Below are 27,853 nucleotides of genomic sequence, written 5' to 3'. Positions count from 1 at the left end.
TAGTTCCCCAAAATGCAGTTTCCTTCTCCTTTCTGGGAATGTGGCCTTTTCCAATTTTGGCTTTTGGAAACGCTTATAACAAGCATCGTAAATGCATATTTATGAAGTTATGTTTAGCCACAAACTCTACATTTTAACCAAATAGCATTTATGACAAATATTTGAATAAAAGTTTCCTGGGTTGCCAGTTTTTCAGGAAAACGAGGCAAGGTTCCAATTTACCTAACTTTGAAATATGTGTGAAGTAACACATCCTTAAGTGACCAATACATAGAAGGGAGCCTTTTCTGACCTCCTCCCTCCACTTTCCATCTCTAGCTGGGGCATCAGCAGGTTTAAGAGGTGTGAGTGGCGGCCCCTGCCAGGAAATGAAAATAACCAAACCAAGAAAGGTCAAGAAGATCCTCAAACACCTTCTTTAATCCATACATTTATACATTTATTTGTTCACTTATTTGTTCGTTCGTTCGTTCGTTCGTTCCTTCTTTCCTTCCACAAGGATACCTCCACCCCCTCCCTGCCCGGGCCCCACGCGAGGTATAGAAGCCCCTGCTTCTCAAGGAGCTCATGGTGACAGAAGGAGATCTGTCACAAAACCAAATGTTATTTTTTTCTTTTCCCCCTTCTGGGTTTTTCATTTTCCCATTACCATCATTCCTTCATTGGGAAACATCTTGGATTCTGCACAATTTTAAAAGAATATATGATATTTCCACGATATGACGTTCATCCAGGGCTAACCCAGGATTTATCAGTCCTGGAGATTTCTAAAGGCTTTGTTAGGTAATTAAAAGATTTAATACACTAAAAACTAAAAATCTTGCCACTTAATTAGAAGATTTTAAAAGAAAAACTGTTTATAGTGTTGGGCTCTTACTAAACTTTAAATCCCCAATCAGCCATCCGGTATTAATCTTAGTACAAAAGGAAGACTTCTTCTGCATTCATTCATTCATTCATTCACTCATTCATCTATTTTAAAAGATTTATTTGGGGCGCCTGGGTGGCTCAGTGGGTTAAAGCCTCTGCCTTCAGCTCGGGTCATGATCTCAGGGTCTTGGGATGGAGCCCCGCATCGGGCTCTCTGCTCAGCGAGGAGCCTGCTTCCCTTCTCTCTCTGCCTGAGTCTCGGCCTACTTGTGATTTCTGTCAAATAAATAAATAAAATCTTAAAAAAAAAAAAAGATTTATTTATTTGAGAGAGAGCAAGTGAGTGCAGGGGTGGAGGGAGAGGGAAAGAGAAACTTGAGCAGACTCCTCGCTGAGCCCCCACGTGGGGCTTCGTCCCACAACCCTGAGATCATGACCTCAGCTGAAACCAAGGGTCAGATGCTTAACCGATTAAGCTACCCCAGGGGCCCCCTCCTGCATTAAAAAAATTTTTTTGAACTATTATTTGGAATTTTAATTATTTCTCAAAGATAGTAGGACTTTATCATATTCATTTAAAAAATGATATTAAAAATTGTGATATAGTCAACACAGAATGTACACTAGTTTTGGGCATACCATTAGTGACTGGTCTCTACAGTAAGCTCTGCTCACCACCAGTGTGGCTATTGCCAAACACTATGCATCACTATTACAGTACCATTGACTGTAGTCCCCATCCTGTTCCCCCCCTCCCTGCGACTGACTCATTCCCCAACCAGGAGCCTCTCTCTCCCTCTCCCCTTCACCCACTGTGCCCATCCCCCACCACACTCCTCCCTGGCAAGCATCAGTTTATTCTCTATGGGTCTGTTTCTTTTTCTTTTTGCTTGTTTTTTAGATTGCACATATAAGTGAAATCATTTGGTGCTTGTCTTCTCGGTCTTGTTTCACTTGGCATCCTACTCTCTAGGTGCCCCCCTTGCTGCACCGTGGAGCCACCATCTTACCTGGAATAAGGCTCCCCGCCCCCTCCCTCCTTGCAGCTTTCTCAGCATGCCTTCTTGCCCCTTCTTGCATTGATTCTCCAGTGTGGTCTGAGAGTAAAAATAAATATGTAAATCTACTCATGTCAGTTTCTGCTTGCCCTAAGGACAGGATAAAATCTGAATTTCTCACTGTAGTTAGAAATGGCCAACTCTCTTCTTACCCTGGCTCATCTTCTACAGCCCACTGCTGCCACCCTGAACTTACTGACGTTTCCAGGATACGCCACGCTCTTGACTATGGGCCTTTCTCTGCACATGCCACTTTCTCTGCCTGCAATTCTGCTGCCTTGTTCACACAGTCACTCCTGTCTTCCAGCCCTGCTTCTGTGTCACTACACCAGGGGGACCTTCCCTAAACTCCTTGTGGGTAAATTATCCTTACACTACGCTTCCACATGCTCTCCCCTCCCCTTTTATAATTCATCCCATTCAGGGGTTGATTGTTTATGGCCTGCCGCCCCCAGTGAACTGCAAGCTCCAGGAGGACAGACAGACACTCTGCGTCTCATTCACAGCTGGCTGGCCATGTCTGTTAGAGCGGCTGCTGCGCTCACCTCTTGCCTACTACAGGCTTTCCTTCTAACGTAGTGTATCTTTCGTTCCTATACATGTCACAAAGAATAACTGGAGAGCAGAAAAAGCTTCAAGTCTGACTACCTACCCATACGACTGTCAACAAGGTATTGTACTTCTGTAATCCCACTCTCCATGCATAGGGTATTTAATTGCTGAAATTGTATTAAAACACACAAGTGGGTATCCTACCTTTTTTTATGCCTGGCATGGTATAAATACCATTCTCTGTATAAATATCATTTTTAATCACTCCGTATGTATCTTATAAAGTAAATAAGATTATAGTTTACCTGACTCCTCCCATGAGTTTACCTTTGGCTATCCCTGGCTTTTCACTGTTAAGAACCAACAATAAATTTTACTGTATATAAATTATACAATTTCTTTCACATTTAGATTTAATTTTATAGGCTATATTGCCAGATGTGAAATTATAGGATCAAAGTCTAAGGCCACGGACTTTTATTCAAGTTCCAACTGATGTCTGGGTTGGCTTCTACAGTGATCATAGCAGTGAGTTACTTTCTGGACCTGGAGATTGGTGGGTATCTGGTGCAGAGGACACACTGAGGGAAAGTCCTTTCTTTCTCTAGAGGTACACAGAAATGTATTACCTTGTATCCCAAAAGGCCCACAAGAGAGGGAGAAACAGCAAAGCTAAGAGTTTGAGATTTAGAATCTGGCTCCTCGCAGGCTCTGGAAGGCAGAAGTAACCGTATGTGTGTTTGAAGGTTGGACTGTTCAAATACAAAATCCCTCGGACTATAAAACTATACAGAGAGCCTTATATCTCGTGAAAGTTACCTGGGATTGCCTGCAAAGCCCAAGTCCCCTGTGAAGGCCACTTGCCCCTAAGAATGTGGGAAGAAGTGCCAACAACCAGCAAGAAGCTTTCCCCGTTAACACTGGAGAGCCGACACTGTCAGCCCTTCTGAGCTCACGCTCAGTAGTCAAGCTCCACACCTGTGTGTGTCCTTTTGCGTCTCGGTTTGTAGCCATGCAGCAGAGTGAATGCATTTCCCTAGCATATGAACGAATTTCCATACTTGAGGCTTATTCTATGGGAGAAGCATTCCATGATTTACAAATACTACCAAGTTGAACATACATTTTCATACTACGGCGGCAAACCCAGTCTTACAGAAAAGATTGGTGTGAACTTGCTGGCTAACAAAAGCAGGAAACCGGACACCCCTGTCCTCACATTACTTAGCTGACATTAAATGGGGGAGACTGTGATCAAGAAGAATCCCTCCGTGTTTCCAGAGCTCTCCCTGCTTCTCACTTAACATCTGTACCTTCAAAGGGACATGCTGTCAGGCTGAGCACATCACCTAATACTGCCTGTTCATGTTAAAAAGAAAGGCCAGAGGGAACATTTTTTATTTGCAGAAAAAAGTGACACCAGAGAATACGGAGAAACTGCCTTGTACATCAGAAATGCCCATCTCAGGCCCACGCCGAGGATGTATAGCGCTGCAAAGATTTTAAAGGCCTTACGGCACGGGTGGGCACACTTTCTGCAGAGGGCCAGATAAGCAAGTATTCTGGGCTTTCTGGACCATCTAGTTTCTGTCACAGCGACTCACCTGCTGCTGCAGCTTGAAAACGGCCACAGACAGTATGGGAATGGATGAGCACGGCTGTGTTCCAAGACCACCGCATTGACGGACACTGGAGTTTGAAATTCATATAATTTCACATGTTATGAAATAGTACTCTTTTGATTTTCTTCAACCATTAAAAAATGTCAAAACCCTTCTTAACTGGTGGGCCACAGAAAAACAGGCAGGGGCCCGGATTTGGTCCATGGACCAGGGTTTGCCAACCTCTAACTTACACTATCAGGTGGTCAACTCAGTGATCTCTGCCTATCTTGGAAAGTCAGAATGGGAATGAAATCAGGAGGAAGCAAAATATCATCTCTACGATTTCTTGGAGGAAGACGGTCCAAGGTGCAGGTAAAAATCTTGAATTCTCGGATCAGAGCCTTTCGATCAGAGCTCTCATAAAAGCTTTTAGAAGGGATATTCAGCTAAGTGTATTAAAGTTCTATGGGAGATAAGCCATGACACCATATATGCTGTGCTGCCGTCTTATTTTGCAGGTACCTTTATCAAGCACTTAACATGCTGGCTTGTGGTTCTTTTATTTAAGTTTGTTTCCCCTCCTTGGTTATAAATTCTTCCAAGGTAGCAACTATTTCCTATTTAGCTTTATATGCTCAGTATAGAGTATAAGATCGGTCATCTCACTGACACACAGTAATGCTGTTTTTCACAGTAATGCTGAATTTACTAGTAACATAAAAACCACGGGAGATCATAGAGTATAAAGAACTTCATAATGTCATACCCAGTGATAAAAATTTGCTTGCTAATAAGACTGAACATTTTCTAAAAGATTTTCAGTTCTTACCAAATATCTATTATGTGCTAAAAGTTAATCTAGTCGTTTTTACGTGGTCACTTAACCTTTATGGCTACTCGGAGAGATATGTGTTCCCTTTTATATTTGTAAATAAGGGAAGCGACACACAAGAAGCTAAGTGATAAAGTCAGGATTAGAACTCACATCTTCAGAGGACAAGGCTCCAGCTTTCCCCATTATTATGCAAATCATCTGCAGAAAGGCAAAATTATGTACAAAACATGTAAAAATTACCCACGGGATACCAACTGAACACAAGAAGGCAGCAGAAAAAAGTACTGTGACTGTAATGTTGCAAAATTTGATGAATAGAGGAGTAGAATCTTTTGAGAATTTTTCTTCAAAATAAAAACCTTTCTAAGAACAGTAAGAATAGAGGTTGGAAGAGTGCCCAGGAAGGTACAGAGCATAGAGGTCAAGGGGAATATCTACTTTCTTTTGTAATTACTAAGCCAGAAGCTGAAAACATACTTCTGCTGACCTAACTTAGCAGAAGCCCAGACAAAACCAAGTCATTTTGAGCATCTCAGGATAACTGCAGTCACCAGTACTCAAGAAAGCCCAGGGAAAGGCATCATTAAGAAAGTCAAAGAACTCTGTTGCTGGCCAACAGAGCTGTTAGGAATATCCTGAACTTGAAACCCAGAGGGCAAAGGTGTGGCTGTGCTGCCACATCTTGCTTATATGAACAGGATATTTAAAATATTTGATTTGGAAAGTAATTTTGTATATTTATTTAGCAAACAGCTATCAGATACTTTACTATATGCAGGGTACCATGACTAGATTTTGGAAGAAAAGACAGATAAATAACACGGTTTCCATTTTAAGGACGTTGCATCCAATGGCAAGATGGAGACTCAAGTGTAAGTTTCAGCAGGAGCTGTTCAGTTTGGAGAGTTTAGTGGATAATTTCAAAAGTTACAGGCAAAGACCATCTTCAAATGTCTACTTAAAAAAATACCATGCAAGGTTCGACCAGGCACATCCCTCCGAAAAATGGTCAGACCCCTTTCCTCATCTACTTCTGATGTCCAAAATCCATGAAAGAAACGGGAGCTGTGGTCAACAATCAAGAAGCAAGACTACTGTAATGAAAAGCGGAACTGAGGTGATGTAATCTTCAGGAGAAACCTCCAGCTTGGATCAATCCTCAGTCGATCAAGATAAAGCTGCTTGCACTCAGTTTCAAACATAAACACAGTCCCACAACATGTGGCCAAAGGTGTGTTTTATGATTCGGAATCGAGGGAAGGTTCTTTTGTTTCTTTCTTCTCATTTCCTTTGCTGGACACAAATGTTCTATGGGACTCTTCTGCCATGGTGGATTTTACTAGTCCAGAAAACTGAACAATTTTATTGGCATAACTGAAATGTTGGTGATGCCTCCTGAGCTTAAGGTCGTGCTGCTTCCCCCAAACCGGCAAAGAGTAAGAGTAAGAGATAGGAGTTCCTTTGAGTTCGGCCGCCTAAGGCTCCATTTGTATAAAAAATTAAAAACATTTCAAAGTAAATTCAATTAGTGAATGTGTATTGCCTGAATAGACTATCCTTCTAAATTTAATATAGCGAACATGACAATTTTATGAGCAAACCAAGTTAGAGATAATATATTTTTATGTTCCTTAAACTAGCAAAGAGACTCCAGAACTATAAAGAACACTAACAAGGTACCGCATACACTTAAAAACTTTCTTTAAAAAAATGGATTTTTTAACGGTGAGAAGGGGAAGGTTTGGTTTTTTTTCTTCTTCTTCATGACTTTAAGGTCCTTAAAAATGTTGTCTTCATCTCTCACCAGCATTACTAATAAACGGTGCTACTGACAGAGGGCTTCAGAGTGTGCGTGTGTGTCTGTGGGTAAGCGCGTATGAAGAGAGGGAGGGAAGGCAGGAGGGAGGGATTGAAGGCATAGAGCAGTCTGTCTCTAGAAGAGCTAGTGAGATCGAAAAGAACAGAACTGAAGGATGAAAAATAAAATTTTAAATCGCCTGTACTATTTAGATTCCAAGAGACTGCAAGTGAGTCTTTGGTCACTGGTGTGAAGATAAAGGTCTAAGAAGACAAAGATGCTGTGTCATGTTCACCACGAGGGCTGCGCTCATCCCTCTTCTACTGCACCCGGGCTTCTGAGGATAAACGGGGCAGCATGCATCCAGCACAGGCGAGGATCTCGTTCTTAACTAGAAGGGGATATTTGACTTCAAGGATCCTTCCTGCAGGACCGGGATTCTGCCCAGTCCATGAACGACAGAGTGTGGCAACTTGACAGAGACATTCCTGAGGTCTCCAGGCTTTGCAGATAGAATTCAGAAGTTCTGCTTTGGAGATCCAGTTCTGTTCAATGAAATCCTTTGATGAGAGACACATCCTACGGTGTCGTAGTTTCCTCTGCAGATTCTCTCCACCACACAAAATCACCTCACGCTATTAGTGGAAGAAGAGGGTGAGCAATGCTCTCAAAACAGTCTTACTGGATGGGGGTAGGGAAAAGTAAACTTTAATTTAGAACTAATGGCTAAGTCTACTGCACACTTTATTTTTGGTGGTTTACACAATAGTCTGGATCTCCAGCCATCTTGTAGATTGATCTGTTCCCAGGATCAAGTTCATTAAAAAAAAAAAAGAAAGAAAGAAAAAGAAAGGCCTGCAGGAAATTAACATTTTTGAGGATCTACTATGTGGGTCAGGTCCTGGGAAACTTGAATCTTTTAGGTATGAGGTATAATTTACTCACCATAAAAGTCATCTGTTTTAAATAAATAGTTCAGTGAGTTTTAGTAAATGTATGCATTTGTGCAACCCTCACCACAATTTCATTTAAGAATTCTTCTCTTTACTTTGAGAAGTTCCCTCATAGCCTCTGCAGTCCCTCTCCCAACCTCCAGCCCCACGCAACCTCCAACCTGCTTTATCTCCTCAGTTTTGTCTTTTCTGGAAATGTCATGTATATGGAATCATATAATATGTGATCTTTCGTGTCTAGCTCCTGTCTGATTAACATGATCTTCTTGAGATTTATCCCTGTTGTTCCATGTATCAGTAGGCTCATTGATTTGTATTTTTTAAAGGATTTTATTTATTTGAGAGAGAGAGCGAGAGAGAAAGTGAGAGAGAACATGAGAGGGGAGAAGGTCAGAGGGAGAAGCAGACTCCCCTTGGAGCCGGGAGCCTGATGTGGGACTTGATCCCGGGAATCGGGGATCATGTCGTCCAACCAACTGAGCCACCCAGGTGTCCCTCATTTATTTGTACTGATTAGTATCCCATTTTACGGATATAGCACATTTTGTTTTTCCATCCAATTTATGTGGGAGTAGACTCACTGGATCAGATGGCAAGTGTATGTTTAACCTTTAAACAAATTGCCAAAATGCTCCCAAGTGAATATGCCATTTTACGTTCCAACCAACGCTGTATGAAATTTCCAGTTTCTCCACATCCTTGCCAACACTTCGGCACTATCTTCCTAATTTCAGCCGTTCTTGTGGTTGGATAGTGACATCTTACTGTTGTCTTATTCTGCCTTTTCCTAGATGAATCTTATTGAGCCTCTTTTCACGTGATCACTTGCCATTTGTGTACCCTCACAGGTAAATTGTCTATTCACATTTTTTTCTCATTCTAAATTGAGTTCTTATCTTCTCACTATTGAGTTGTGGAAGTTCTTTGTATATTTTGGTTAAAAACCTTTGCTAGATAATTCCTTTGCAAATATTTGCTTCCAATCTGTTGCTTGCCTTTTTGTTTGGTTAATAGTGTTTCTGAAGAGCAGAAATTTATGTTTGATGACATCTAATTTACTCATTTTTCTTCTTTTTAATGTCTGTAGCTTTTGTATTGTATCTAAGAAAATTTCTCTTAACCCAAGGAGATTTTCTACTCTTTTTCTGGAGTTTTATGGTTTTAGTTCATAGGCTGAACTTTATGACCCATTTTGACATAATTTTTTTTTGTTAGGAGTGAATTAAGGGTCAATGATCATTATTTTGTATGTGGATATCCAATTGTTCAAGCACTATTTGTGGAAGAACTATCCTTTCCTTATTACCTTGGTACCCTTGGTTAAAAGAAAAAAGTCAACTGACCACATAGATGAGGGCTGACTTCCGGACTTTTTCTTCTGCATCAGTGATCCACGCATCTATCCTTATATTAATACCACATGCTCTGGTGTACAGTAGCTTTTGAAATAAGGAACGGTGAAGTCCTCCAATTTTATTCTTTTTCTATACTGTTTAGGCTATTCTAGATCGTCTGCATTTACATGTTAGGATCAGTCTGTCAACGTCTATCAAAGAAAAGAGGTCTTGACAGAGATACCATCGGATCTATAGATTAATTTGGGGAGAACTGCCAATATTGGGTCCTCTCATCCAGGAATACAGTATATGTTGCATTAACTGGTTTCTCTTATTTTTCTCAAAAGCATCTTGTAATTTTCAGTGTATAGCTTTCACAGTTCCTATGTTAAATTTATTCTTAAATATTATATTCTTTTAGATGTTACCGTAAATGAAATTAATCAAATCTTATTTTCTGATTTCCATTTCTAATATGTAGACATGGAATTGATTTTTGCATATTGACCTTATATCCTGCAACTTTGCTATACTAATATCCTTGCAGCTTTTTAGAAAAAATACAGATTACTTAGGATTTTCCATGTACAAAGTCACCTTGTCTGTGAATTGTCTGTGAATGCAAGTAGTCTCATTTCTTCCAATTCTTACACCTTTAATTTTTTGTTCTTGCCTTATGGTCCTTGACATTTTTAAAGAAGATTTTATTTATTTGAGAGACAGAGAGAGAGAGAGAGCAGGAGTAGGTGAAGCAAGAGAGTGAGAAGCAGGTTCCCCACTGAGCAGGGAGCCAGACATGGGGCTCCCTCCTAGGACCCTGAGATCATGACCTGAACCTAAAGCAGATGCTTAACCAACTGAGCCACTCAGGCATTCTGGTCCTTGACTTTTATTTGGATTATTAGCAAACGTCACTTTAGCTCACTGTACAATGATACTCTTATATCCCTTTCATAAATGCTGAAATCACCCAATAAATTGATTTTTTTTTTTTTAAATTGATGGTTTTTAACCAGTGTATGTCACTGCCTACCAGTCAGAACTTCCATTTCAGCAGCACTGTTATCCTTGTTTATAGTGTCTGGGGGCGCCTGGGTGGCTCAGTCAGTTAAGCATCTGCTTTTGGCTCAGATCATGATCCCGGGGTCCTGGGATCAAGCCCTGCATCGGGCTCCCTGCTCAGCAGGAGCCTGCTTCTCTCTCTCCCTCTGCCTCTCACCCCCGATTTGTTCTCTCTCTTTCTCGCTGTATTGTCTCTCTTTCACATAAATAAATACAATCTTTAAAAAAAAATAGTGTTTGGATAGTTATTTTCAAAATTCGACATACATTTTATACTCCTCATTTAGAAACAAAGAAATAGAAAGCAGGAGAAAGCGCTGCCATCAGTAATAAGCAGGAGTCTCATAAACTTAACAACAACTGAGACGACGGTGAACATCTTTACGCACGCTGGAAGTGGCAATTCTTTAGCCTGTTACGTGCTCACTGGACTTAATAAGCTGGTCAGCCATGAGAAAGAGTAAAATTAAAGAACATAACATGGCATAGTGAAAATATAACATCAAAAGACCGTATCCAAGATGCAAGGTATAATTAGTGATTTTTAAATATATTTTAGTTCTTTGGGAACTTAACTGCCTTTCTCATAGGTACCACAGCTCAGTTCTGAGGAACACCTTGGGTCTCATCAAAGTGTGGGGATATACCAGGACTTCGTTTAATCTTGCACAACTTCTGAGGAAGATAAAATGATTTCCATTTAGAAATCAGAAAATATAGAAATTTAAGTAACTTGCTAAAGCTGTATAGTCAGCAGTGGACACAAGATTCAAAGTCAGGTCTGTTTGGTTCCAGAAGCTCTAAATTGGGCCCCTCTCATCTGGCACTACCCATTGCCCTGATGGATACCCTGAAGCCCCAACCTTCCACGCCCACTCGGGAAGCCCTCAGTTCCATGCAGGTATGGTTCTAACCTTCTCACCAGTGATTCACAGCAACTGTGTAACAACGGGAGAATTTATCTTCCTGGTTTGCTCTCTCCCAAAATACCAGCCCAAAGGCTGGAACACTATAATAAAAAGATCTGAGGTGGTTACATAAATAAGATCCATGTGCAAAAATGTAGAAAGCTTGGTTTGAAATGGATGGGCGATTACCCTTTGAGTTTGGGGGCAGAGATGCCCAGGAAGTTTGACTAAGAAAGGCTATGAAAGTTTTTCAGTGAGGTAAACTCAGGCTTTTCTTCTCTGCTTTCATTTCTGGGCAGACACATTAGAAAATGAAAGCATTCCTGAGCAGAAAAGTGACCACAAAACCATTTCATTATGGAGGGGTGATAGAACACAGCCTTCTCTGTCCTACACCCCACAGAAAAATTCTAACCCTTGGACACAGAGGATTCAGGCTCAAGTCTTGATAACTTGGGGTCTGCAAAGCCAGAAAAGAGGAGGAGGACACAGAAAAGAAAAAGGAAACTATTAAAAGCCCTTCTCATTGGGCCTTAAGTAAACACTCCCTGGCTATTTTGGATTTTGGGGTCAATTAGGAAACATTTCAATCAGCTTTTTTTTCAAGAAACAAATACAGATTGTAGCTCCTCTACACTCTGGGCAAGCCACAAAACCAGAAGCAAGCACCTCAGTTCCCCCATGTGCCGAATAAATCCTCTGAAGCCGCCCCATAGGACCCTGCCTTCCGATGAGCAGACCTTTGGAAGACAAGTTTTCTTCACAAACCCCTTATTTTAGGTTAGACTGATCTGTTTTTTATCAATCCTCCTCCCCCAGTAAAACACGTCTTCTCCAGTCCTTACAGGGTTTAGACATGAAGAGCAAGGCTTTGGAAAATCTCTGTAATTAGCAAAATAGTGGAAACGACCTACATGGTTGAGGGACAAGGTGGCTGGCCGTCACAACAGAGGTCAGCACTTCCGTCCAGGTCCTCAGCCTGCTGCCTACTTCTGTAAACAAGGGGTCGCTGGGACACAGCCGTGCCCATTCGTTTATGTCTTGTCTGTGGCTGCTTTCTTGCTACAAAAGGCAGAGTTGCGTGCTTACCACTGAGGCCATCTGGCCTGCAAAGCCTAAAATATTGACTATCTGGTTCTTTACAGAGAAAGTTCGTCAATTCCTGTGACGATACATTTAAAATAACATGGAAAAATACTCCTGTTAGGTTGTCAAGTAAAAAAAAAATTTTTTTTTAGAAGGATGACAAAGTAGTTTACATGTGGTATCACCAGAATTATGTAAAACAAGGGGAAATGGGCAGAGAAGAGATAAAAAGGGCCAAGCAGGTGGATTTGGTGGCAGCATCCCAGGTGACTTTCCTTATGCTCATCTCTGTGTTCCAGTTTTCTAACATGACCTCTCATTTCTTTCATCATAGAAAAAAGTCGGAAACGTGCCCGCAAGCTTTAGTCCCAACTTGCCCCTAGCGGGCGTGACCACCCGGAACTCAGTCTCCCCGCCAGGCCCGATCCCACAGGGGTGCCGCGGGGTGGGGGCAGGAAGACGGCAGGTACCTTATGCTCGTCCCGAAGGTGGCTGTCCAGTTCCTCCGTGTGCTTGGTCTCATAGTAGCAGAGCTGGCATTTGTAAGGTTTTAGTTCGTTGTGCTTTTCTATGTGTTGCTGGAGGCTCTCGTCACTGGAGCAGGTGAAGGTGCACTTATCACAGCGGAAAACTACTCCCTGCAAGTATTTGGACAGTTTGGAACGGCACACTTCGATGGGGACAACTCGCTCTTCTGTGGAAACAAATTGAATGGAAAGATGGAAGTTTTTACTGATGGTCCACATGCGCTCTGTCTTTGGAATAAAGGAAGAAACTCAACCGGTTTTGCTACCTCTCATGGGTGTCCGTGAACTCATGTGCACACTGCCTCTCCCTCCGTTCCCCAAACAGCATCTTCTGGTCCAGGTAAGTATTTGTAAGACCAAAGCCTCTTGGTGTACTTAATCCCCAGAGTGATCTTTATACCGAGGTGGGAGGCTGGGAGGTGCTCGCTAATTCCTGCATGCAGGTGGCTAACGGAGGGGATGAGACTGGCTGCCATGGTTTACCCACCACGACAACTACTGACAGCCCACCTGAGCACTTCCTTAGTATGTGCTAGTTGAGCTGGACCCAGAGATGCCCCTAAGCAGAAGGGGAACGGATGGTTCCTAAGCACCTGTGTGCCCCAATGGTGCACCTTTCTGGCAACTCTCTTAGGCTGGAGGTATTCCTGTTTTTACAAATCAGTAAAGCAAAGGATGGGACCCTTAGTAACTTTCCAAAGATCACAGACGTAATTTGCCCAGCTGTGATCTCCATCCCCGCCTGTCGAAAAGCAAACCCTTTACGTCCCACTGTTTCCAGTTCCACTCCTGTTTCCTCTTCCGAGATGTTCTCAGGGAGACCGTTTTCCTTCTCCTGAAAACCAAGGGAATCTCTAATAACAAATTTTAAAAACAAAGGACCTGTAGGTTTTCATTCACTAAAACTCCAGCTCTAACTCAGAGAAGCTCACAAATGAAATGGCTATGGGAAACATTCAGGGTGTGTGGGGGCCCGTTGCGGGTGGTGAGGGAGATAGGGAGGATTTGTGCCTTTTCAGACAATCTGTAATCTGATTGTCACAAGGGAAAAAATAAAAGAGAGAGAGGATTTGGGTGCTTTTCCCATTAACATACCAAATGCTGTAGGGCTGGAAATGCGTGTGCTTGTTTATTTTGCACTCTCTCACCCTTGTGTTTAACTGCTCAAATTAAATTTCACACCAGTCTGCCCAGAGTATCGGTGCACGCGCCAGATATCCATAACTGGGATAAAATTAAAATCTGTGCTATTTATGCAAGGATCAAATATAGCGTGTGTTTTCATGCTGTGTCTGGATTTCAGAAGACTCTGGAAGTTTACAAATGGACGCACACAACATATACTTATATTATTTAGAAATAGCAATGTATTATTAAGTCAAGAAAGCGTGATTTATTCTCAGAGTCACTGAGTAGCAACATTTCCAGACATCAGTGCTTTGTGCACTGATGCAGCTCTCCCTGTGAGCCCTCCCATTGTTGTTGGCTGGAGCTGGCCCTTGGGGAATCCTCCCCACCCAAAGCCACGCTCAGCGACCACATTCTCACTGCGGGGCAGTCCCTGCCTTGGGAGTCCTTGAATACGGCGATTAACTGGCTAGCGCAAAGTTGGCCAGAGGAAGCGTGGAAGGCGGTGTCTGCTACATATTCCCCAGAGCTCTAATGCATATGTTAGTTTCCCTATACAAAGAGTCAGTCGCTTATTTAGCAATATAAATATTTTTAAACCAAAGTAGAGCAGACAGCTAAGAAACACATGATTATAATGTAAGCCACACATTTTCTTAGAATAGCAAATGTTTAACAGTCTTCTAACCATTCAGTTCTATGGTTCGGTGTAATTGGGGGAAAAAATGCTTTGGCATAAGCCAGCCGGAGCCCTGAGAAAGCCCAGGCCATGACGTTCTACTCCTGGGGCCCGGGGCTTCTCAACAGTAGCTCTCCTGACATTCTGAGGCCAGAAAAGGCTTTACTCCGGGGGCTGTACTCTGCACTGCGGGATGTTCACTAGGGTCCCTGGCCTCCACTGACCTGCCCTGGCACCCCTCTTCCCCAGGGGTGACAACCAAAAATGCCTCCAGACAAAGGCACCCTGACTCCGGCTGATGACCACTACTCGACACCAAGTGTCAGCATTACCTCCAGCCGCTCTGGCTAAGACACGGGTGCAAGCCGGCGCCCAAGCACGAGATGGGTACAGGCTGAACCCCTGGGACCGGGCCCAATGCCTCCGGGGCTCACGGGCAGTGCTCCCACGAACTTTTCTGCCGCCTTGACACTGCAACCCCCTTTGCTCTGTGCTGGCTCCCACTCTGGGTTGTGTCATTTCTGCTGCGTGCACTCTGTCTCCAGCCCTGCCGACCGCCGTGGAGAAGGACCACAGCTGGTCTAACAGCCCCCGTAATGATGCCTCTAGCACCTTGGAGACAGCCGTGCGGCCAGCCTCCAGTCTTCGCTTCTCCCCGTAAAGAATTGCTGCTTTCAGACTGGGGTTTTACAGGCCTCCCTTTCAACTCCTCTACCACCTTAGTTAGTTTTCTTTGCAGTTTCCCATTTCACTATGTAGGTCTAAGTGAATCTTAACAAAGTCATGAGCACTCAAAATAGCCTGGAGTTTAAATAATAATGATTCATGGAAGTGACCATGGCGATTTACCAGGAGCTCACTCTGTTTCAAGCACTGTTAGGCATTCTACACTCATGGTTAAATTTTTATTCTCGAAAGACTCTGCAAAGTCAGTTTTATTACCTTTAGTTTATTGGTGTGGAAGCTGAGGACTGGCTTGCTGCATGCCTTCCTCAAAGTCACGCCTCTGGTTCAGAACAAAGTTGTGACCTCGGAGCACAGGTCTCCTGGCTGACCTGTGCCAGCGCCCTCCTCTCCTTCACCCCCGGAAAAGTCTCTTGGATCATTAGATCCACATGCCGTTTACTGATGAGCCCTAATTCCTAATTGATTAAGAGTTCAAGAGCTACAGACATATCTAAGGCAACCATTTCTAGCTGAACTTCTTTCGAGTATCTTCTGAATCAGGTAAGAGGCAACTTCCTGCTTGCTTACTCACTCTGAAACATCAGACTTCTCATTTCCAAACGAAGACATCCCCAACATTCCAAGTCTCTGGGCTACGTGGATTTTTACTGAGATATTCATTTTAGGGGAAAAAAGTTAATTTTTCTTCCTGAAAACAAGGCTAACACGACCAAGATAAAAAACAAGACAGACTTGGAAAGGTGGGCAAATCACTGACAGTGCTTTCTGAATGAGGTTATTCATTACTGAGGCAAGTCAAGGACATAAAGTTAGAGACTGGAATGTTTCCAGGTATGGATGGAGCCCTGTCTTGGCTACAGAAGCCCAGGGCTCAGGTTTTTTTTTTTTTTTTTTCTATGGAGGCAGCGACAACTGTGGGTCTTTCTTGACTTCACACCTCTCAAAATTACCTTGGGTAAGAAACCAAGGCTTGAATCACACTCATTGTGACTCAGCTTCCAGAGCTGGCTGCAAAAATATTATGACTTCACCAGTTTGACTACAAGATAGACTGTGTCTCTCATCTCTTCCTACTCAAAGGCTGCTTGGTGCTGCAGCTGGACACGAAGCCCGGGAGGAATGCCCCACGGAAGCCTGTGGGAACCCAAGCGCAACAGAGCCTAGAAGGGTGTGCTGTCAAGCTCCCGTGGAGCTCAGTGGAAAAATCGGCTGAATTCCAACTACCAGGAGGGCGGAGGGTCACTTCTGCTCAAAACAGAAAAACCACATCACTGTGGAGTCCAGAGTCACCAAGTAAAAATTCTTCCTGAAAGGCAGACCACAGCACACTTGGGTTTCCTTCCCACAACGTGCCAAGTCTGAAGGAAGCAGGGAGAGATCTGGAAGTCATTCACGCCAACAAACTCCGTATGCAAATGATCCTGCTCTGGGGCTGAGACCCTCTTTGGGCCAAACCAAAGCCCCACCTATTACTCTAGGCCAAATAAGTGACAAAAGCTGAGTACTAGAAAGCCATTAGGAAAAGAACAATAGTTCCTAAAAAACAATGATTCCAAAACATGACCATAAATGGACACACACAAACATAAGGACAACAGCTCCTGGTAAGAAGTTACTAATTCTGACGTTAGCCAGGCTACCACTGTCAAATTAGAGAAAGCCAGGAACCACACCTCTCATTCTAACTGGCAAAAGTATTTGGTGGGGATGGAAGGGAATGTGTAATTTCATGGAATAAAATGAAAGACTGGCAATCTCACTGTAGGTTTTTTTTTCCTTAAGAAAAACGATACGGATCAGGTAAATTAAGGGAGATTAGTTTTGTTCCCAAAAGGCGCCCACCTGCAGGGTTCAGTTAAATTCAGTATTTGCCCATATATGGGGTTACGGGCTGGGGAGCAGAAGCTTTAATATGCCAACTGGAGACCGGCATCGGGGATTACACAGCTCCAGAAATAGAAATAAAAATATCTGGCAAAACTGTAATTCAATCTGTACCCAATTTTCCAGGTGCACCAAAGGTGTGCAAGATACATCCAAGCAAAGCTGTCTGTGCACAAGGCATCGTGATTCCAGTGATGGTGATAAACTCAGTGGAAATGTACTCATGAAAATATTCCCTATTCATGGTCTCTCTTCCCATTAAAGTTCACGTTCCTTCAGTGCACAGACTGCCTGACTCTTCATGGCTGTGTCCCTAGGGATTAAAACAATGCTACTAGCATTATAGTGAATGTTCAATAAATATTTGTTGCATTGAATGAAAACCCACCAAAAGCCCTACCTCCAACCTTTTCCTTTAAACAAAAATCTTAGGGCTTAATTTTTTCCTTTTTAAGCTGGTCCAATCATGGCCAATCTCACCAAATGTTGATCAGACCTAAGTTCCTGAGAGAAATGGGTCTACCAATCCTTGGCTTCAATCTTTCCTAAATTGGTATTCATCAGGTACCCTGGCTTCCCATCTGCCTACTGAATAAAGTTCAAACTCCTACCCTGGTATTCAAGCTCTACCTAAGTTGGCCAGAACACACTTTACCAGTCTTGTCCCCTATATTCCCTTCAGTCTCACTCAGAACACTCAAACACCACTATGTCAACACATCTTGCTCCCACCTACCTGAATGATCTAAATTTTCCCTCTCCACTCATGTAGTGGGTCCAATAGTGTCCCCCAGAAGCTTATGTGCACCTAGAACCTTGATATGAGAACTTATTAGGACATAAGGTCCTTACAGATGAATGTAACTAGTCAGAATGAGGTCACAGTAGTTTGGGTGGGCCCTAAATTCAATGAGTAGTGTTCTTAGAGGAAGAGGAGAGGACACACAGAAGACATGCAAAGGGAAGACGGCCATGTATGGACAGAGGCAGAGACCAGAATGATGCAGCTATAAGGCAACGATGGTGGGAGCCACCAGAAGTGAGGGAGGGCCACGGGAAGATTCTTGTCTAGAGCCTTCAGAGGGAGCCTGGCCCTGCTGTCACCTTGGTATCAGACTTCTAGGCCCCAGAGCAGTGACAGTACACTGCTATTTTAAGCTACCTAGGAAACTAACATGCCCCGACTTCAAACTTTTTTGCCTTCTTAAACATCATCGTAGCTCAGTTTGAAAGTCACCCCTCCACACTACCTTTCTCTACTCCCAACACAAATACACCTGCCACCGTGAATCTCCTAAATACCCATCACTCACTACATCACGGAGACTTATGCACATGCTTCATCTCCTTGAGGAGGGAGGGTCCTGGGTCTTATGTACCTTATCTTGCCCAAGAAGCTAGCATAGTGCTGCACATAACAAGCAAGTAATGGGGGCACCTGGGTGGTTCAGTGGGTTAGGCCTCTGCCTTTGGCTCAGGTCATGATCCCAGGGTCCTGGGATCGAGCCCTGCATCTGGCTCTCTGCTCAGCGGGGAGCTTGCTTCCTCCTCCTTCTCCTCCTCCTCCTCCTCCTCTCTCTCTCTCTGCCTACTTGTGATCTCTGTCTGCCAAATAAATAAATAAATAAAATCTTAAAAAAAAAAAAAACAAGCAACTAATGAATTCTTGCTGAATGCATGGACACACAGTATGCTCTTTTGCCACAGCCCACATAAAACCATGATCATTTCTCATTCAGATTTCCCATGAATGAAATGAACTCCCCTCCCTTTCCTCCCTATTTAAATATATCATCCTGTTGGGATAAAAAGCTAAGGAAACTCTTCTTGCAAGCAGTATCTCAGTACCAAGCCAGCTCAGAAGTTGTTTTTCTTCCCTTTCATCCCAAGTATTTTAATGAACCCAAGCCTCAGAAAGCTCTCTTACTGCAGGCCCTAGAGACCAAAGATGCTTACTCATCCCCAGAGCAAGGAGAGCCCAGGTGCAGGAAGAGCCACCTCTTGTTACTTTGAGTTCAACCCCAACTTGAAATTGTAAGGCAGACACCCAGCCCTGTCTCCTGACTCGTCAAGACCAGCTTCCCACTAAGATGCCATTTTGGGTTGAGATGGACACCAAAGCCAGGCCAGGACACAGATGGCAGACATGGCTGTCTTGAGACTCTCGGCCATCTGTGGTCCTGTGGTCCTCAACTCTGACCTCCAGCCCCACAGGTGGTTTCATCCTCAGGCCCAGCTGCCACAGCCACGAGAATGCTCAACAGGGTGACACCAGCCACCCTCCCAGGGAAGAGACAGCGATGCCTGGTGTTATAGGCATGGGCTGTGGGGCAGACAAGCCTGGGTTTGGATCCAACTGGGTCACTTTTTAGTCATTTGGATCTTGGGTCACACTCAGTCTCTCTGAACCTTTTACCCTTGTGATCGGCGGATAACAGTAATACCCACACCATATAGGGCTTTGTAAGAATTCTATAAAATGACATATTGGACTCACTTAGTACAGCACCTGTCCTCGTCAACTCTCAGTGACAGTAATCTGTCGTTGTTAATGTTGTCATTATTATTGCTGATCCTCAAACGCCCCTTCGTTCTAGATCGTGCACTTTCCGACCCTGATAAGGATGATATTTATAGATTTAGATGGCTCTTTTAACATAAATGACCTCTATAAATAAACAGCAGAGACTGTAAGGAACCACCAACGGGCAGTATGACGGAAGGGTCCCGGGCTCAGAGGCCCGGAGTTGACTCACTACTCCGTGAGCCCTCGGGAGACCCTGGTTCAACCGGCCCGCTGTCACGGTCCCTGTACACCTTCCCACTGTGTCCGCGGTGGGGATCATACACACTGGGTCATACACGCTCCACTTCGGAGAAATTCCTCTCAAGTTTTGGTGTCTAGGATTCCTGACAATCTCCTGAACACAACTTCCAGAGTCTAGCCAACACCCAAAATCCAACAGATTCCGTTTTCTTCTCCCCCGCGGGAGGCTGGGCTCTCTGAGCAGACCTGCAGACCGTGGCCAATAGGCGCACGACACCTCACAGCACTCACCAGACCCCAAACTGTCACTGAGCATCCTTGTACTGCCAGGGGACTTGTGACTGGTCTCTCCTCAGTGTGCATTTGCCCCAACTTCCCATTTGTTTTAATCCTACTGTTCTGCACAAGTATCTTTAAGAGACCTTAAATCCTTTGCGAGATGGCCACGAGTAACCACACTGAATCCAAGAAAAGCAATTTCTCTCATTTTCACATTTCATGCACGCGATGCATGAACACAGGTAATAATACTAGCCCTTACGGTGCTGCTGGACAGGAGTGACTCGGTGTCAAGGGTAGCACTCTAAGGGCTTTTCTCAGCTTTAGCATTTACTCTCTGTGTCCCCCCCTCCACACACACACACACACACACACACACATACCTTTCTTGAAACCACAGCTCATTAGTCACTGAAGCTTGGAGCCCACCAGGCAGCAGCATGGGAAGCCAGGGGAACTGACCACAGAAATGAGGTCTCATCATTTCTGTCTGCTCAGCAGGAACACTACTCATGGCCTCTCCCCACCACACGTGGGCTGGGGGACCAGAAGCCAGGTAACTGACGTGGCACCCTGGGTGGGACCACTCTGGCCAAGAATTCCTGCCTCCGTGTTCTGACGCTGCTTCTCTCATCCTGCAAGTGGACGTCTCAGCCAGCAGCGACCTCATGTCTCCTCAGAGTGGCCTGGGCAGGAAGGAAATCTGAGGGCGCTAAACGGAGCCTTCCACGGGGTGTGCAGCAGAGATGGGCAAAATGTCACAAAATGCAATGGCCCAAGACAGTGGTGCTGGGGATATGCTGGACACTTTTGAAAATGCTCCAAAAATATCCAGCATGTCAGGGTGTGTGACATCTCAGCAGGACAGCAGAAGACACACTCACAGTTTCTGAGGCCCACGTGGCAAGCGTGGAAAAGCCTCTTAAGGTTAGAGGCCAAGGAACGAAGAGGGGGACGAGGAGGGAGGGAAGGCACGAACAAAAGATGTAAGATCAGTGGACGGAAACCGCACAAGAGACTAGCAATCAGGATTCTGGTCATCTTTTTCCATCTACCTCTGGCTTGAATCTTCTTTGGACAAAGTTTTTACATAAACATATTTTCCCTTCCAATGCAGAGGAAGCCTGTTGTTTAACAGTGTTGTAATTGGCCAAGAGTAAACTCAACTGAAAGGAAAACCAAAGACGACTTGAAAGAACCATCCCTGTTTATCAACAGGAAGCCACACGTCCAGAACACCCAGTATGTATCCACCACGGAACGCACCAGACCCTCGGCGCATCATTTCGTAGGCCTGACCGTCCTCTCTTCTTAACAGATCGGAGAGCAGGCCAATACCGGAGGCTTTAAAACCAGAACTTAAATCCGAAGCCTCTGGGATATCTGACATCAGACCCCTTTTATTTTTAAGACTTTCTCCTCTCTCCATTCATCTCACGGGAAACTCCACGCTCTGCTTTGGAAATCATTTCGGGCTCCCGCCAGTGAATCGCCTGCAACCACATAGCTCCTCACATTTTGTAATGAATCCTCACCCGTCCGCTCTGTTTCCCATTCACTCCTTCCTCAGGGAGGTGGTGAGGGCAGAGGAATCAGAATGTGACAACCCCTCACGCTGGGAAGCCCAGAAGTGTTCACTGCCCAACCCATCACCTTTGCCTCCCTCCACGTAGAGCAGATCCTTGGGGCAGGAAGGGGTTTTTATCATGGGCTGTCACTGTGGTCATCCACTGTGATTTCCTACCTGGAGACAAGGGGAGGAACCAGGGACCAGGGCAAAGCGGCCACCTCGAGAGGGGCGTCCCTAAAATGGCGCCCACAGCCCACGCCCCAAGGAAACCACATTTAGGAAGATTACCTCGGTGCAGCACGATGTGGTCAATCATGTTGCGTTTGTATTTGGTGTGATAGAGGCAGAGAGGACAGCGGAGATCTTTGGGGCCCTCCTCAGGAACCGCTGAATGCCCAGCTTCCACGTGCATAGTAAAAGCAGATCTGGGAGAGAGGTGTGGGGAGACAGGTGAGGAGTGTGACAAGGGATCATGTCGCTCACACATCTCCTGCGGGCTACCTACCTAGGCTTCTGCATGTGACTCCCCCGGCTTGAGGGCCCAAACCAGAGTCGTTCATCATGTTTCCGGACCACGAGCTCCTTGGTCACTCATGCACTACCTGGACCTTGTCGTGTGGGGCTAACTTCCTTTTTGAAAATTTCTGCCACTTGGCTGGGGTCAGGGCTTACTTTGGAAAGAACTGGACGTCCCCAAACACTTTATTCTAGAAGATGAGAAGCTGCCTATGAAAAGCAAAAAGCCAAAGTCCCTAAGAGAAAGAGGTTCTCACTGTGCGTGGAAGGAGAAGGACTGGAGTCACGTGGACTTCCCAGCTGCCTACGTGACTCTGCACAGGTCAGGGTGGAGACGGCAAGTTGGCTGGGACGTCATGGCGGCTAAAGATCAGCTAAACTAAACTCAAAGCGGTTGTACCAACCTGAAGGCGGAAGGCTATTGTTGCCTTCCCCTCTATCCTTTTCAAAACTTCACCATTTACAAAGCCTTCGGTGTCTCATAAAAATGGATGAAACCATGAGTCTAAGGGGCAAGGTCCCCTTCTTATTAACTCAAGTGCTTCTCTCTGGGGAAACATGTACACCTGTCAGTGGGCCCTTGTTATCTGGGTCTTTAGCCTTTTCTCAATTCTAAGGTCACATACATATTTATCTGAAAAACAACTGAACTGAATTAATAGTCAGAGCTGTAACACATTTCCCATCGAATCCCATCAACTAAGGTGTTGGTGGAAAAGAACCTTGTTCTTCCGATTGATTTTTGTTGGCCATGAAGCCTGTCTTGAAGTACTAGAGTGGCCTATGGCTCAGGTACTAACTACAGTAGGAGGAGATAATAATAGCTTTACACCTGTAATATAGCCATCTAATATATTATTATAATGGCTGTCTATGATATTATAATGCTTATTAGTGTTTCCTTTGCGCCAGGCACTATTCTGAGCACTTTAGATATATTGGTTCATTTATTCCTCCTACGAGTTGTATAAGTGAGGTAGTATTACTATCTTTATTTTGTAGATAAGGACCAGGAGACACAGAGAAGCTTAGGGACTTGTCCAAAGTCACACTGCCAGCCTTCGGCAAAGTTGGGGGTCAAACCCAGGCAGTCAGGCTCCTCATTCTGCACTTATAACCACTAAACTAAGCAGCATTGCACAGAATGAGATTAGATCAGAAGCGTCCAGAGCACATGACAGGAAGCACTCTGTTCCTTGAGCTCACTGATTCTGTTACACACAGGGACAAAGGTGGCTTTGGATTATCTGTTTCTGGATCGGAAACAATCTCTCTACAGTTGTTCAGTTCTAGTCTTCACAGCGCTGGAGTCTTGATTCTCTGGGGGTCTCTCAGCAATATGATCTTGAGAAATAGGAATTTTCTGTAAGGGTAGCAGGGAAATCATAATTGCTGGATGTTCTCTCTTGGCTTTGATTTTGCTTTCAGAAACACAGATTTTTTTTTCCCCTAAAGACAAATCTAAAAAAGGGAAGATAGTCCTCCACAGGAAAAAACACTCATCGCTTCATGCACTGGGCCCAAGAAATCCCTTACCACACTCTGACACTTCTTGGCTGCCCATTTGCTCTAACATTTAAACTCATTTGTTCTGATACAGCGACTGCTTCATTCCCAAACCCCCTTCCACAAGCCCCAAAGCAGTCCTGTGGAACTAGCCTCCTTTTGTGAAGACTGGACCCGATCCCTCTAAGATCCCACTGGAGCAGAGCCTTCCCCAGAAGAATGGAGGGAAGAGTGTGGTGAGGGGCGGAGCAGGTGCAGCCACCTTGTTTCTCAAGGCCGTTCTTCACGCCACTTACTTAAAGCCTGTGTAAAAGGAGCAGTCTTTGCACTTGAAGAGCTTCTTCCCACCATGCTTGTCCCTGTAATGGCGTCTGATGCTCTGGATGTAGCCAGAGGAGAATTCACAGAATTCGCAGTGCAGAACAGCCTCGGTTTTCTGCTCGGCACCCCCGGCGGCCCCGGAGAGAGACACGGGGCTGACGCGGCTGTTGTTCCTCGCCAGCGCCGCGGACTGATAGTGGTTCAACTGCTGCTGAACATCTGGAGGTTCGGAGTAGGAGGAGTCTGTGGACAGACGGGGAAGAGGACACCGGACACAGAGAACACAGTGGAGCTTTGACCCCTGAAAACCCCCGATATTAGTCTGCAGTGTTTTTTCTTTTCTTTCTTTTTTTTTTTTTAAAGACGATGACTACGATCCACCTTTCATCTTCATTTACATCCTACCACACAGATCTGGGGAAAGGCAGGTAGGAAGGAAGTGTCGCTTCTTCTCGTCTGACTTTGAGGGCTCACGGCATTTAAAAATAAAACTCTGAGGTGACAGGTTTCAAAGTGAAGGAAGAAAGTCAACTGTGGTCTAAAGGAAACGGCAGTGTGGTAACGGGCTGCCACAGAGCACCCACCCATCCCCATAGGTGAGATAAATAAACGCACAGCAAGTACACAGGCACCGCGGTGAGAAAGGAAAGTCGATGACGTCATATGTCCTCCTCTGCAGCCCAGAATCATTCAAGCCAATCCCCACCCCCACAACCAAAAGGTCTTTAACAGAAATGCTCGAGCACATGGCACTCACAAATATAAAAATGTTTTATGCCTTCACAGTCAAGTGATTTAAAATTTAAAATACAAAGATCTAATAGTGTTCTCCTGGAATGGATGTTTAAAGCTTAGTCAGCATTAAGATGGAGATTTATTCATAAATCCCATTAAAATGAAATTCCAAATAAGTTTCCCTGAAAGGTATTTTCAAGTTTGCAATCCGGAGGAAAATGTCGGAAATGACAGCCATAAATCTTAACCCTGAGAAGCTCCAGTGGAGAAATGTGGTGGAGAAATCTGATCTAGATGGGAGGTGGGAAAAATCTCGGTTTCTTAAAAACTGAAAGAGAGGAGAGAAAGGTCTTGAACCTTTTCCCAACGCGCTGCTTTGAATGTTGAGGCTACGCTTTTGACAACATTGTCCTGTATAACCTACAGCCGCCTATGAATGACACGAATGGAGTCCTAAATACCCCTCAGATGAATTTCAGTGTAACTTTCCTTGAAAAGAAAACAAAGGGCTCTTTTTTTAAAGCCTTTCAAAAAGCAAGGGGGGAAGGGGTTAGAAACTGTACAAGCCTCCTCCTGATTTGACGGACACTTCATTTTCCAAAGCACGATTCCCTGAGGCAGGACACGGAGGAATTCTGTAAAACCCGTATTTGATGAAAACTAGTACCATCCATCCCGTTGGCCTCTTGGAGGAGAAAAACAAAAACCAGAGCAGCCTCCCTGATTGTGAGGCCGCCTCCTGTCTTCAAAATACTAAAATACCTTCCCTTCTTGTTCTCCTCCTCCCCCTCCTCAATTCGTATTCCTCAAGATGGAGAAAAAACCCCTTTGGAAATTGTAAACAAACCTGCCACACACACAAAAATAAAACAAAAGGAAACTTGAACAATACCTCTGAGCCTCCACGGGTTCATTACCAGGTGTAAACTGAAGACAAAGGAAGAAAGGAATGACACAACCGAATTCATTTTACTCAAGTCTTTTATCTCTGGTTTCTTTATTCCTCAACCCTAGCTGATGAACCCACTCAGGATCACAATAATGCAATTGTCAACTTCTCATTCTTCCTTTCAATAGCAGGTTTGTTTACCACCTCATGGATTGTTCAAGATGTTTTCTATTTAAGCTCTCAATACTAGTTTCTGCTTAATACAGGCACAAGGAAGCGCAAGGTGTAGTCCCCCTCTCTTGTTAACACAGGCCTGAGCCGTGGGCTGGGCACTGCTCTGCCAGCCTCCCCCATGAGCCCCTGTCCTCCTGTTTGCTCTTTGCTCTGCAGGATTGAAATTCTGGGACCAACAAGGCCAAAGCCAGGTCCTATTCCTTGTGAGCTCTCGGCCACCTACAAATCTACCCAGAAACCAAAATGAACGTCCCAAGGAACGGTCCGTTTTTCCAAAAGCAGCTACCAGCTCCCTCCAAGACTCGATACCCAACTCAGTGAGTCCTGAAGGCTAGCATGGAGGCTGGTGGTCACCTCAGACACAGGCCCCTGACAGTTTCGATCCCTTTATTATAGAAGCGTAAAGTCCATTGTTCCGACTCAAATCATAAGCCAGGTAAATTCATCTCCCCCTACCTTCCATCCACCCCAACTTCACACCTGCACTAATCTCTTAGGGAGACTCCCTCCAAGGGAAGGGAGTCTTCTTTGATTTAACACATTTGTCTTGTCTCTAGGGTCTATTGCATTTCATTCCATCCATCTCAAAAAACGAATTCTAAATTTTAACTTTGGTATATATATGTTACATGAAACTTGAAGAAACAGAAATGCAAGAAGTGGTGAGGGAAAGCATTCCAAGAAAGGGAAGCTCAGCGCCCTTCCTTCGTAAATGGCAATGCAAAAGGAACAGCCGTGTGTACCATGTTATGGATTCCTTTTTATTTTTTTCTGGTTAAAATCAGATGGACAGGTTTATTTACAAAGATAGGCAAATCCCACCACTTATGGTACATTTGTAATAATGCCCAGGTTACAACTTTTTGGGTCTTCTTAGAGCTTTACTTTCCTCTCCGGTGCCAAGACACACTATGTCTCTCATTCTCTCTCACTTCGGAGTTTGTGAATAATGTACAATTTTAGCACTTTGGGCACTAAAGTGACAAAGACGTGAGCGTGTATGATTCCACCGATCTTAAAAAAAGCCCATTTGCTAAACTACATAACATTCCAACTTGTTCACAAGACACAGCCTGAGGAACAGGAAAAGGGTCGTTTTTGTGCCCAGGTTAGAAAGGCAAGCAGATTGTTAGTAGTGAAGGGACACGTCACAGAGGTTTAAAAATCATCATGAAGACTATTTTCTTCATTGTGAGCTTAAAAAAGTGAAAAAACTCTGTTTCCGCCAGCCAGGTTTGTGGTCACTGAGATATACAGCACCGGAAGTAGAGGGAGGGAATGCAGGGGGAAACTGAACCCAAGGTGGTCACCCAGATCACATCTTTTTCAGTTAGATGGCCAGTAATCCTTACAGGGGAAACCAACAGCAGAGACCAGGCTGGTCCCTACGTTCCTAACCCAATCCTGACATACGCCTGCCATCTAAAAGCTTAATTCTCTGACCCATGACTTTATTTACATGCAAAGCTTTAGAAATTACATTATCAGGTACAGCTATAGTTGTAAGATGAATCTAAGTCATAGGTAGCTATCCATTTTGTCAACAGTCTATAAAAATATATTTTGTAAAATCAAGATCAAACTAGAATTTTAGCACGGACGGTCATGGTGCTTACGGACGTGGGTTTATAATTTACTAAAAAGCCAGCAATTAATTCTCACAACTGCAGCGTGCAGTTAGGTTCTCATCCCAATTTTACCCATGAGGTAGTTGAGGCAGTTGGTTACACGGCTAGTAAGAAGCAGAGGTTGGATTTCACCAAAGATTCATCAGACTCTAAAATCTGAGTCTTGCCCATCAGGTGTCTATACTCAATGGTGACCTGGGTCCATTATACAAGTCAGAAGAATGAGAAAGAACATCTGAGTGGTCCATCAACAATAAATACATAGCAGAGAGCAGGGAGAAAAGGTGAAAGAAAAATTGAAAGTCATGAAAATAATTTTAGAATAGATAGAAATGAAAACGGAACAGATAGGGGATAACAGTGAATGGGATGTGAATGGGTCTTTCAGAGCATGTCGGGGGAAAAAATAAAGCAAGGTACATGGGAAAGAAAAAGAATAT

General features: G+C 44.2%; 1 protein-coding gene across 10 annotated transcripts in view; it reads right to left on the bottom strand.

Moving 5' to 3' along the window:
* Positions 1–27,853, bottom strand: part of ZNF462 (zinc finger protein 462) — a 144,282-nt gene that overhangs the window by 10,161 nt on the left and 106,268 nt on the right. For all 10 annotated transcript variants that reach the window (XR_004383044.1, XR_004383043.1, XM_032860780.1 and 7 more), the window contains exons 8-10: positions 23,903–24,170; positions 21,873–22,009; positions 12,534–12,757 (exon numbers count right to left, since the gene is read on the bottom strand). Coding sequence is in view for 8 of the 10 variants with exons in the window: in XM_032860780.1 (XP_032716671.1) it covers positions 12,534–12,757; positions 21,873–22,009; positions 23,903–24,170 (629 nt within the window). In the remaining 2 variants the exon portion in view is untranslated. The remainder of the gene's footprint in view (positions 1–12,533; positions 12,758–21,872; positions 22,010–23,902; positions 24,171–27,853) is intronic.

Source organism: Lontra canadensis, unplaced genomic scaffold (genome assembly GCF_010015895.1).
Source record: "Lontra canadensis isolate GAN:19392208 unplaced genomic scaffold, GSC_riverotter_1.0 scaffold19, whole genome shotgun sequence".
In the NCBI taxonomy this organism is placed as follows: domain Eukaryota; kingdom Metazoa; phylum Chordata; class Mammalia; order Carnivora; family Mustelidae; genus Lontra; species Lontra canadensis.
This window is presented reverse-complemented; position numbering and strand designations above follow the sequence as displayed.